At 36.6% G+C, this 12,898-nt stretch overlaps 1 protein-coding gene across 19 annotated transcripts in view; it reads left to right on the top strand.

Annotated features, from left to right (window-relative positions):
* The window catches only part of AFDN (afadin, adherens junction formation factor), a 112,122-nt gene that overhangs the window by 19,239 nt on the left and 79,985 nt on the right, over positions 1-12,898 (top strand). For all 19 annotated transcript variants that reach the window (XM_056486581.1, XM_056486563.1, XM_056486580.1 and 16 more), the window contains exon 2: positions 12,523-12,718. In XM_056486581.1, the coding sequence (XP_056342556.1) occupies positions 12,523-12,718 (196 nt within the window). The remainder of the gene's footprint in view (positions 1-12,522; positions 12,719-12,898) is intronic.

Below are 12,898 nucleotides of genomic sequence, written 5' to 3'. Positions count from 1 at the left end.
ATTCCTGCATTCCCACAGATAACCAGTTTATTTCTACTCTGGAAGCCAGCCTCTATCATACAGCTGATTGGTTGGATTTCTGGATCTGCAGAAGCATTCCTTACCTCTGTAAACTACTGCTATTGGTTTTATTTTGGGTGTCAATAGCTACCCAAGGAAAAGTATGTGGCTGAAATTTCATATTTATAGCTTAAGCTGGTAAAATGGCTTTTTAGCTGCAAGAGTGCTTCCTTCACCCCTTCTTCAGTTGAACAGGTTTGTTTAGGTTTTTTTAATCCCTCCTTTATGCTGGCATTGGGTTTTATGTGACTCCATGCTGAAGTTCTTAGGGAAGCTGGGAGACTAGGATGAGTTCTTGTTGGGCTTTTCTCTCTGAACGGCATTTAGGTTCCCCTAAATGCTTGTGTTGAAACAATTAAAATAACACCCAGCTGGAGTGAGGGTAGATAGGAATAGAGAAAGCCCTTTCCAGTGTAGCTGTTATTTACCATTGGATTAGCTTAGTGTCATATTTTCCCTTGCTGGAAACATGTTTTCCCAAACAGGACTTTCGGAGGGAGTAATTTTTCTCTTGACATAGCCATCCAGTTGTCAACAGTTAGGGACTTTGTGGGGAATTTATTTCTAGGTCTGACTAGTACATCTTGTTTTCTGTACTACTACTGCTACTGCTGCTCCTAATGATAATAATGATAACGTGGAAGATACATAAAAGAAGAAAGTATTCAGGTATAGAGATTTTCTTGTTAGATAAACCCTTTAAGAGAGCAGGATCTTTCAGCCAATGAAGTTGCTTTCAGTCTGACAAAACAGACACTGTTGTAGATTGGGAGCAAGTGTGGAACCCCACTGGAGAAAAGGAAGTTGGTAGGTAATTGGAATGTAAAATGCTTCTTCAGTGCGAAGGAGCCTGCTCAAGTACAAAACATTCAAGTGTATTGTTATGTTGATAGCTACATGGTATCTTCTCTTTCAAATCTAAAAGTAAACAGAGTAAAATCAGAAGCAAAGTAATGTTTTGGTTGTGCAGGTGCCTTAGGAAGAAACCTTTTTATATGCGTGGGACTTCTTTGAGCTAGCTTTTGTGTTAGAATGGAGGACTTTGTAGTATGAGAACAGTCAAAAGAAAACATCACAAAACAGGGAGTGCAAAACCACTGTCAGTATGAAGATACTGGATATGGTCTTACTGTAGAGAAAGCCCTTTTTTAGCTGTCAGCAGTTGTTTTTAAATGCAACTAACTGAGGCTGAATGTCATTCACCAAGCACAGTGCTTGATGAAATTGTTGCCAAAGATTATACAACAGGATTAAGTAGGATTTGCAGAGAGAAGGCTATCAACAGATGAATTTTACCAAACTATTAGAATTACTCTATAGATTTTTCACAAGGTATCTGTGGCCGTGCCGGTCCAACATTAAGATAACCAACATTAAGATAATTAATGGCATTAATAAACGGCTTTGTAAGTTTTAAGAAATGACCCAAATTCTTTAAATATGAAAACAAATAATTCAAACTGAGACTTCATGAAGGAGGTTTTGAGTGACTGAATTAAAACAAACAAAGAAAAACACAGCTCTCTTTGGGGCATGCTCCTGTTTGGAAGTTGTAATGTCAACCCCGTATTTCTTTCTAAGTGCTCAAGTTAATGCTTTCTGATGTCAAAAACTCGCAATTTCATGTGTTACTTTGGCTATGTTTGTTGTATCTGTAGTGAACAAATACTGTGTTTTCTGAATGTGTGGAAGAAGTGACCAGAAGGTTGCCTTAGCTTGTGTATGTGTGTGTTTACTCTAGACAAAGCTGCATATAAAAGCAGCATGGTTTTGTGTCTTTGGCTATGACATGGATAATTTCAATAAATTTCATTCATCAGTGCAGATTTTCAATTTGGAGGTTTTTTCAGAACTATCTTTGTAGATGTTGATTTTTCCATAGCTGAAGTATGGCCAGTTTGCCCTTGAAAGGGGAAAGTATGTATTTCAGGCAGGGAAGAAAAACAGTAGTAGCTCAAAAAGAGGTCCTTTGCCCCATTTCTATAGAATTTTTTACAATAAAATTGCAATTTGTGGTACATTTTGGCCTTATATTATCACTTCAAACCTGCTTGACTAACCTAACTTATTTGGGAAATAACTTTTTGAAATCTAGTCAAAGGTTGTTTTAAATCAGAATGTTGAGATTTGAGGTTTGGGGTAATTTTTTTTTTTTTGTACTTTTATGTAGATTCCATGCTGCAGTTTGACTACTTCAGGAGAATCAGGTGCTTGTTTTTCTATTAGGCTTGTTAGCATTCCTAGTTCAAACTCCTGACTAATTAGCCTGCTTGCCAAAGCTCCTGCATGCAGAGTATCAGATAGCACCAGCATTTCTCTCCTTCAGTCAGTGTAGCTGGATACCTTAACCCTGTATTGTGCTGATTCCAGTTCATCCACAGGACTGAGAAGCCAGGGTAACACAATCAAATTTATCATTACAGAGTAGAAGTTGGCTCAAACTTTACTGGCTGTGTCAGCATAAATACATGGCATGACCCATGTAGCATTATGTAAAAATGACTCTGTTTTTATGGTTTTCTTTGATACTCTCGTCATACTAAAGCCTGACACTAAAATAGTAAAAATAATTTTACTAATTACAAGAAATGAATCCAGACAGCTGTGCATTTAAAGGATTGTTGGTGTCACTTTTTTTTGGTCATGTAGTGTATTTCCAATACAGAGGTTATACTGAAAACAAATGAATATGTTTTGTCAAGTGAATGTCAGGTGGTTGAAGTGGGTGTGGTTTCTGAGCTGCTCTATGTATTTGCTGGTGACAGCTTATCAATGGGTACCAGCTTGTCAAATTTCGCTTTTAATTTTTATGTTGGTTCTTTGATTGAATCTTCAACCTATATTGGGAATGTGAAGTTGCCATTGTCAGTGGTCAGAAAGAGATGAGATACTTGATTTAGTTTGTACTAAGTAGTGTATGTACTTCTGGACACCAGAGAATTCAAGTGGGAAGGAAAAGTTAAGAGCAATTTTATTTGTGCCATCTATAATAAAACCATGATCAGCTTTGGGAAGACAGCCACAAGAAACCAGGCTTCATGAGTTTGATTGCTGGTGGAAATGCTTTTTTTCAGTAATGCAGCTTTCTACTGTAAGTAGATTTGACATTTCTGTTAGAGATACTGAGTTTTCACCCAAAAATAAGTATCTTTTCAGCTTTTAGTAGCTTCACAGATGAATTTGCAAACTACTTGTATTGTCATTTTGTATGGATTTAAGACTGTTTCTAAGATATTTCTCTACCAGAATTTTATTATAGAGGAAAAAAACTCTAATTTTTTTAAGTTGTAGAGAAACTATCATGTAACTCTGGAATCTAACAATTTGTATGCCAGTTATAGAAATAGCCTTAAGATTACAGTATTATAAATTTTAGTTTGTGACTGTAGAAAATTAATTTATCTAAATGCCATGTGTTTGTGAACTAAGTTTTAAAAATATGTGAGAGATTAGCCATTTCTGTAACAAACTACAGTTCCCACTTAGCTCGTCAGGGCTGCCTGTCTCTGCTAGGCTGCAGCCTTTCTGCTGCCTTCTTTGGTCTAGTGCCTGTCTGACCTGTGTCAAGACTTCACAGCCAAGCCAGCATATCCTGAGACAAAAAACAGCAAGTGCCTGCTTGCTGTTGGTGCTGGAGTCAGGTATGTGCTGGTGCTGGTGCAGAAGTGGGAATGAAGTGTCCAGCTTGGCAGAGGTGGTTGTTTCATGGTTCCTTCAAGTTGATACAGGGTGCCAGCAGGACAGTTTCCCCCAACTGCTAGCACTGACAATTTCCTCCACACCGAATGAAGGGAAGGGAAATATCTTCCGAGTTAACCGGATTCATGTTGCTGTACAGCTGCAGGATGCTGGTGCCTGGCATAAGAGAGGAGTTGGGAATGAGTGTGTCAGTATGAGGAAGTGCTTTCTGCAGCACCAGAGTTTCTGTTGCTGACTGTGTGTCTGCACTTCTAATGTTAAAGTGAGTAAGGGCAGTCTTTTTTGTGGCCTGATTGATGCCTGAAGGTACTTCAAGTACAGGGATTGCAGCTCTGCAAGTAGCAATGACAGTGTAAGTTCAGTGCCTGAACTTTCATTCTCCCTCTTCAATTTTCCAGTTGCATTTTTGTTTGAGGTGGATGTAATAACCTGTTTCTTTTCCTCTAAATGGGACTGGTTCAAAAGTAACAGTCTTTAACACAGTAAATAGTATGGAGAGCTTTGATTTATTTCAGTGGGTTTTTAAGATGGAGCTGAAAAATGTTATAGAGGATTGTCTGTACTTTTAATTCTTCTCTAAGTTTTCTGGTGTTGCTCCTTAGCAATTGTCTTAGTCGCACAACAGTGACAGGTTGTAGATAAGTAGTAAAAAGGTAAGCAATATTTTACTGAGGCCTGTTGCTATTTATTTTTCCTCTTTTAAAGATGACATTATTAATTCAAAGGAGGCTTTGTTTGGTTTTAACTCAACTTTTTACCTGGTTTTCAGGTATGATTGAGCTCTGCCTGTACCTCTCTTCTATTGTTGGAGACCTTCAGGGTATTTTGATACACCAGATGTATATCAATCACTTTTCTGTTTCATTACTGTCATATCGCTGCCTTCAAACAATTTTCGTAATCATAGTAACAACAACACCTTTCTTAACAAGCTTTTCTTGGGTATATTCTTTGATATCAGAGTATGAGTGGGCAGTTGCTGCAAGGTCCTTAGTATAAGGGTATTGGTAAAGTCTCTATATGATACCAGCATCAATATAGTTTATAAAGGGTGGTATGTTTTAACTTGGGGATATGATTTAATCTTCTGTAGCTTTATTTTTATTTTGAATTTCATCAATCTAATGAATAATTAAATAGTCACCAAATTGTTGGTAGTGCTTACATTTTTGTTTGATTTCTTCAGTTAACTGCAGGTTTCATTTTGCACAAAGAACAGATCTCCATGTTCTCTGGTTGATTGTGTAAATGCTGTCCATCCCAGCTTAACAAAGCACACCCTGCAGGGGGCAGGCAGCAGCTGTGTTGCAAGTGCTGTGCTGATTTTGCTGATCTCATACTGTAGGTTTGAAACTTAAGAGTTGGAAGGTAATGTCTGTCGTGCTTTTGGGTAGTGCCCTTGGCAAATTTTTTTTCATTTTTAATAGCAGCTGCTTTTCAACTCATAAATCTTATGTGAAGACACTTCATGTTGCTTATGTAATAATATATTTTGTAAAAAGTTATGAAAACTTTGGTGTATTCAGAATGAAGTGTGGTTGATGGCTGCACACAAAATGTGGTAGCTTTGGTAAAAGACTACTCTGAAAAGAACTTGTTTTGTTTCTTTTTGAAGTCGGTAGGAAACATGCTGCTTCATCTACCTGGTGTAGATGGGTCTCTTTTGAAACTTAATTTTTTGATCTGTGAGGTGTAAGTTAGCAGGAAAGTATTGAAGATTACAGTAATGTTTGTTTCATCCCAAGAGTTTTTATGTTAATTAGTCTTGCTGATGGGGACAGGCAACAGGAAACAGGGACAATGCATATAAAGTATACAGTAAAATATGTACATCTATGATAATTCAATGTTCACATGGGCATTCAAACTGCATTTGTGAAAGTTAATCCTTTTTCTAGTGGATGTGATAGTTATGGACTTGAATTTTGGCCTTAGTTTAAGATTTTGTGTACCATTTGTTATATACTGCAGTCAGTTTTGCATTGACTTCATTGCATTACATTTATATTGTGAAAATGTTTGTAGTACCTCTTGTCTTTTGGTCCTGAGGTTTTGTTTCATACTGTAGTGGGGCTGGTTCCTAAGATGCCATTTTCCTTAGGAAAATAAAGAGGAGGTTTCACTTAATTATGATCTTTGTGTTGTGGGTTATTGGTAATTCTCTCTGACAGAAAGTTCAGCTGTTGTCCCGCTTCTGTGAACATTACAGTGTCAAAACTGTTGTGGCAGAATGAGTCATTCTGTAGTGGAAAGTCTTTGTTGATCCAGGTGTCAAAGGTTTGGAAGAGGAAGTAAAGCTGTTGAAAATTAGTTTTTTTAGAGGAGCTGTTTTTTCATCTGTATTGTTCTTCCTTTTTTCTGTTAGATTAAAGACAATCTTTTATATGAAGCTGCACTTTCTGAAGTTAATTAAAAAACTGTAACTTAACAAAAACACTTTCTTTGCTACATGGAAAACAGTTTATAACAGTTACCAGGATTTAAAAAAAACCTATTTGGAATTCCTTTTTAATAGTATTGACTGTCCTCAAGTTTCAAGTTGAGCAGTCATTATGGGAATTGAATGCTAGAGCTGGGAATGAGAGCTAGAAACCTCACCCTCATGTAATTTCACAGTGCTTATTTGATTTAAGTGGGTTTTAAAATATTGTAGGAAATATTTTTAAACAAAATTTTCTTGCATTCATTAGAATTCCACAGATTTGTTGTATGTATGGCTTTTGGAGAGGCAAAGGAAGCAATTCCATTTTACTGAGTAGACTGACAACAGGTCCGATAAAAAGGGCATTATATGAATGTTTCAGAATATTCTGCAGTGATAATACTGTTGCTGTGTTGACCTGTTAAATCAATATTGTGACCCGAATTCATTTGAAAGCAACTTGTAGTGCTTTAATTCTAATTTTTGCACTGTGGATTTGTTTTATTGTTATTTATATTCTATTAGCAAAACTCCTGAGCAACAAGACATGTACCTGAATAGTAATTGCAACTTAGTTCTCTGTAGATTTTTGCCAGCAGAATTTGAATGGGGCACGAAGAAAGATGTGACGTTCTTAGTGCTGGATTTTGGTATTTTCTAGGTGCAGTCATGCAGAATGTACTTGCAAGGCAAACAGTGTTATCAATGCAGCTGAAAGAGATCAAAGCCTCTTGGAGGGGGTGCAGATGAGGATTTCTGAAGGGTAACTTGTATATTCTTTGCTGCTCCAGAGATTGAATAGTTTACAGAATGGGTAGTGTGTAATATTCTTAAATATTGAAGTATGTAGTGCTTTGTGATGGATACAGGTGGGATACTTTAAAAGCCTATGGCTATTCCTTGCTGGTTTGTGAGTATAGTAGTCATGATCTCATTCATTGCTGTGCCCTACATATTGTAATAAATACTCTCTCATTAACTCTGACACTCTAAAGGAGGGGTTTCCTTTCTCATATGTGAGCATGGCTGTAGATTATGGCTCCTGGATATTACTGCTTTGTTTGAAGAAGCTTCTCAGATTCTGCAGGAAGTCCAGGTTTCCCTGCTGCAAATCCCATTGTGTCACATTGCAGATTTTTTCTGAGCTTCACGTGCAGTACAATCTTTTTATCTCTTTCTACTCTTTTTTCATATTCCTTCTCGACTATTATATTCTTGTGTAAAAAGAGTGGGATGATTGGCAGAAAGAGAGATTTAGAGACAATTTTTTTTCATGGCGATTTTGTTTTCGTTTTCCAACGTATTAAACACCTTTGCTTTCTGTAATTATTAACACTTTTCATGTGCGTGTATGACCACTCTTTGTAATTGGAGAGAGGAGCTTGAGGTGCACTTCCCTTCATCTTTTACTTGCTTGCATTTCTCTGTAGCATAGCTTCAAATGAGTGATTTTGCTTATTCCTGATTATTGCTTTAAAGCAGAAATTCACCCTTAACAATAAGTAACTGGGAACTAGATTTAAAGATTGAGCTGTTTTGAGAAACAGGAGTTACTTTTGTGAAGCCTCATGTAAAACGATGATAATGGATGTGATAACTTGTACCTCACATCTTCAGTTTTAAGTGTGACTTGGGTGTTTTGTGTGACTGACTTCATTATGTATCAAAGTTTGCTTGCTTCCTGCTTTTGTAGTGCTTTTTCATTTGATGATGGTCCGAGGTCCTCGAGGAGAATGTCAAGAGGGGAGTGATAGCACTGAGAATGCAGATGTTTCCTAAGAATGTTTAATCAAAGCTTTTCACAAGATTTTGTAGAATTCTGAAGTCATTTCACTTTGTGAAAGTGTTGTTTCAGGTGTTCCATTCTGATGCTTTTGTGTGTTTTTATTTTTGTTTTCTGAAGACATACTTTTGGAACATTTAACCTATTGGTTTTGAAGCAGTTACTGGATGTCATTGACTTTATACAAAAAGTCATAACATAGGTATTTGAAATGCTTCTATGAACTCCTTTTTGCCTAATGAAGAGGAGGTGCAGCTTACTTTTGTTAGTAAAACCAAGAAACAGTGGATAACTGGCAATTATTATGTAAGTTGAAACCTTTTGAATAGGATATCCTTTTGGAAACTACCATAACTTCATTTGATAGTGATAAAAAAGAATAATTACACTTTTTTTTTGAGGAAAATGGCCTTTATTATTTGAAGGGCCTAGAAAGCTGACTTTTGCTATATGCTTTTCAAAATATGTTTTGCAGTCTAGATTATCAGAATTAAAATTTTGTGAAAATTGACTGTACTTTGTGGCTGAAGACTGGTCTGTATCCTTGCATTCCTACATGAGCCATGAACTTGAACAGCAGATACATAAAATGTCAAACGTGATCAGATGACAGAGGTAAAATTGCTACAATGCATATAAATGCCTTGAGAGGAAATTGAGTGTTCATACACTGAAGTAATTAGTCACTCTTGAAATCCAGAAAACATTTTAATTTTTTTTTGTTTAATGATAAATGACAGTTCTTATCCTTAGAGAAAGATGGTTTCAAGAGGTTTTTAAGTGTTTTGGGGATATTCCTTTGCTTACAAGAGTATGTCAGGGAATAATGGATACTTCTGTATCTATCTGGTTTAGGACAAGCGGTTTTTGTTCTTTGGCCTCTTTTCTTGACACAAGTTCATATTGGAAACTGCAGTGTGTGTGGAAAGGTAAATATGGCTTGAACTGTATCTATACACACACACAAATGCACATGTGATATATAAAAAAAAAAAAGAGTAAAAGAGTTTTTCTTTGTTTTGTTTTTGTAGTTTTCTATTTCCTGATTGTTTTGAAATGCGAAACCTATTGCTTCCATATCATCAAATACTTCTATTTAAATCTGTAGTAGTCCAGCAATGCACCAAGATACAGTTTGGAACATAATGGAAATGAAACAATAAAAGGAGTTTTATATGGGGAAGTGATAGAAGATTGTGATGCTGTTGTGCAGTCTTTTAAAGTTTTTTTTAACAAAAAACTTTGGAAAAAATATGGGGGAGGAGAGTAGAACATGGTTTGTGGGGACACAGCTTGAGAAACTGCTGTAGAAGAGGTTAGGGAAATGGACAGTGGCCACTGCTTTCTATTGTTTTTATATCCAGATAGTCAATTGGCAATATTAGAAAAACACATTACTTCTTTTGGAAAATGAAAACAAAACTTGCTTATACAGACATTGTATATTGAGAATTCAGAATGTACTTTTTTCTTGTCTGCTTTGTTAGTGCCCAGAAGTAGAAATAAGTTCTAACTTCTCTTATTATTATAATTGATATTACTAATATGAACAACAACAACAACAACAAAGAACATGGTAGTTTAGAAAGCTTAACAGATTGTTCTTTACATCTTCTCTAAGACCTGTGTTGCATTCGCTTCTTCAATTTCTGCTGTGTTGCTAAAAAGTCTGCAGGTTAAAAATGGCTAGTCGGCAGTGGAATGTGTCCTCAGCAAAATAATCTCGTCTACCTAAAAAAAAAAAAAAAAAAAAAAGGCTACTGGAATCTTATCTCTGTATAGGAACTCACACAGTACATAATGCATGGAAAAGATCAATAGTGTGCTCATTTTTCTCTTTTAAAATTATTGCTTCAGCAGTACCTTGAGATGGTGGTAGGGAAAACCTTTGTTTAATGAGGAAATAAATGTTCTCAGTGGGACATGACTGTGCTTTGTAATACTGCTGCAGAAGGCTCATGTGTTGTCTTTTGCAATGATCAAACAAGTGGATTGAAAATACGGTGTCTGTTTTGTGAAGCATGACGGTTATGGAGTATTAGCAGAAGAGGCAACAATTTAAATCAAATCTGCTCAAAAGCATGTGTAGAACATGGCTCAGAATATTACCTGTGAGAATGCTCTCCTTTCTAGAGATCATGACATGCTTGGATTATTTTTTTTTTTTTTTGCAAAAGGTACAGAACTTTTCAACCCAGTTGGAAATGCAGCCTGCCTGCCCTAGAAAGCTTGTTAAAGCTAGAAGGGGCAAATAAGTAGCCAAGTACCTACCCCTGCTGAGATTTAAAGATTCTGTGCTGGAGGTACGGACCAAAGCATGCCAGCTATCGAGAGAAGTGTGAAAGGAAGCTGGCATGACTGAACATCAGGCAAAGATTGTTACTAGAAAGCTGAAGTAGTATCCAAATAAGGAAAATTATAAAATCTGACAAGTAGAATATAAAAGCATGACATAAAAAAAAATCAGGAATTGAATTGCTTTCAAATCAGCATTTGTTAAGAGAGAAAAAGGCAAGAAAGCAAGTTACTAGAACCAGAGAATGTTCATCCAATAAGGAAGTGAGAGATGAAGTAATTTTACTAAGTAGTCTGCAATGGCTCTATTAGGTGGACACCTTCAGGTCGCTGGATGCAAATGCAGTGTGAAGCCCGTATTGCACTGGTGATATTATCTCTGTGAGAAGAAACCACATTAGCCTACAGACTTCATGGACACGTGGTGTCTGTTATAATAGACTGTGGAAAGGTCAGCAGGACTTAAAAAAGAAGTTGTGCTTCTGACCTTTTGGAGCTCATTGCAGGAGTTAGCAAGAGCTAACATGTAAGGAAGTGCCAATTTGCTAGGGTAGGTAGTATTTCCAGAAGTCACTTGGTTGCCTTCTGCATGAGAGTAGTAAGTCCTTGTATGGATAATTAGTTAATAATTCGGTATATATAATTAAAGAGAAGAAGTAAAGTATTCAGGATGCTTTTCAGAAGTGAGTAGTAGCTGTTACAAAAATGTTCACTTTTGAAGAATTATACCCACAGTTGTATAATTGCAGTGAAGTTCAGAGTGTATGCAGGTGTGGGAGTTAGCTGGAGAGAGGAATGTGGGAACTGTAACTTCTTGCAGGAAGGAACCCTGGTTTGGAAGTACAATAGATAGTTCTGTGGGAACAGCAATGCAGGCTCAGAAAGATGAATTCTTTAAATTGTTAGGATAACAACAGAGAATAAAACACAACTGGCCATTGTTGAGGTCCATGGTGCATTTCATTCACTGCTGTATTGGTGTAGGCTTGGGAGTATCCTGGGAAGAACAGTGCTTACTTCTGCATGTATCTAGGTGGCATAGATGTTTGTCTAAGTGTAGGTTATTTGACTATTTAATTCCTTTTTAAATATTCTTCTTTTTTCCTTTCTTTTTGCAAAGGTCTTCTGAATGATAGAGTAGTTTCAGTAAATATTTTGGATCTGTGCTCTTCAAAGAAGCATTGTGATGTGTGTCCTGTGATCAGATGTAGTACTGGAAAGGGCTGTGCTTAGCATAAAATCTATCACTGTGCTCAACACCTATGGATTTGCTTATTTCCCTGGAGAGTGGAGACAGGAGCCATGATTAAAGTAAACAATGAACTAGAGTAAACTTGGCAAAGTCAACTGGAGACTTGGATATCCTTGATTTCCCCTTGAGTGCAGAGCCCTATGATTGCTGAGATTTATGTATGGGGCCAAAGTTAGCCGTGTGGAGAGCACTGGGGAACTAAAATTTGAATTTGGAGTTGTTCAGAGCAGTAGTGGAGTAGCATAAGCAGACAGTATCCTCCTGAAGTTTGGTGTGCTGCAGTAAGGCATAAGCTCCAGTGGCTAATGAAAACACTTGAGGATGTGAATTTACAATAGTTTGAACAAATTAGCAGTTGTAGTGTAACCACATGTTTGACAGCTGTGGTTGCTTTCTTCATCTTGTGTTGGTGCTGGAGCTTTTTTTCCCTCACAGAGTGTTTAGGGAGCTGTACCAACGAGTAACCTTCATTAAAATAAAAAAATACAAACAAGTCAAATGGTTTAACTTCCTTAAAAAGATGTTTCTGGGACAAACAGTTGCCAGCACGAGAGAGGAGTGCGTGAAGGGGTGAAAAGATGATCCTGTGACTTCTGTGACAGCAAGCTGTTCTCTTCAAGACATGCTGCTATTCCTCAAGCATACACTTTTACTGACTTGGGCTGCAGGGGCCTGTTCTGAGTTATTTTTCAAGATGTGTCTCTACGTTTTAGAAAAGGGTTTTTATTAATTCTCTAATGGTTTTAAATTTGAATACTTAAAAATTCAACTTAAGTCTTTTCAGTAATAGACAGTCCTTAATTTCTTTTTGCTGGATAACCTTGTTTTTTTCTTTTTTAGTTTCTAATTTATAGTATCCTGGTTTTAAATTCTACTGTTATGAAAATTTTGAAAACCAGTGTAGTATTTGAAGGTCTGATATATTAATAATAAATTTGTAACAAATAATAAAAGAAGTCTGAACCTTATAGCTGAGCCAGCACTCAGATTTGTATTTTTCTTTCTTTACAGGATCTCGAGTTTCATGGAGTAATGAGATTCTATTTTCAAGACAAAGCAGCTGGAAATTTTGCAACAAAATGTATCCGTGTCTCTAGTACTGCCACAACTCAAGATGTGATAGAAACTCTTGCAGAGAAGTTTCGACCAGACATGCGAATGTTGTCATCCCCTAAATACTCACTTTATGAAGTTCATGTTAGTGGAGGTTTGTATTTATCCATTAAGTCCTTCCTACATCCACACCAGCATCATATCTACTCCAAGCCAAAGTATCTTTAGGTTTGCGCCCAGTTTCTGAACCATGTGAGACTTTGGTTTTTTATTCCTAAATATGTTAATATTAATTGATATTAATACTAATTTTGGGGAGTGGCTTTCAAGACTT

This window comes from Oenanthe melanoleuca, chromosome 3 (assembly GCF_029582105.1).
Source record: "Oenanthe melanoleuca isolate GR-GAL-2019-014 chromosome 3, OMel1.0, whole genome shotgun sequence".
Classification (NCBI taxonomy): domain Eukaryota; kingdom Metazoa; phylum Chordata; class Aves; order Passeriformes; family Muscicapidae; genus Oenanthe; species Oenanthe melanoleuca.
The sequence above is the reverse complement of the archived record's forward strand: the minus strand, read 5'-3'. Positions and strand labels throughout refer to the sequence as shown.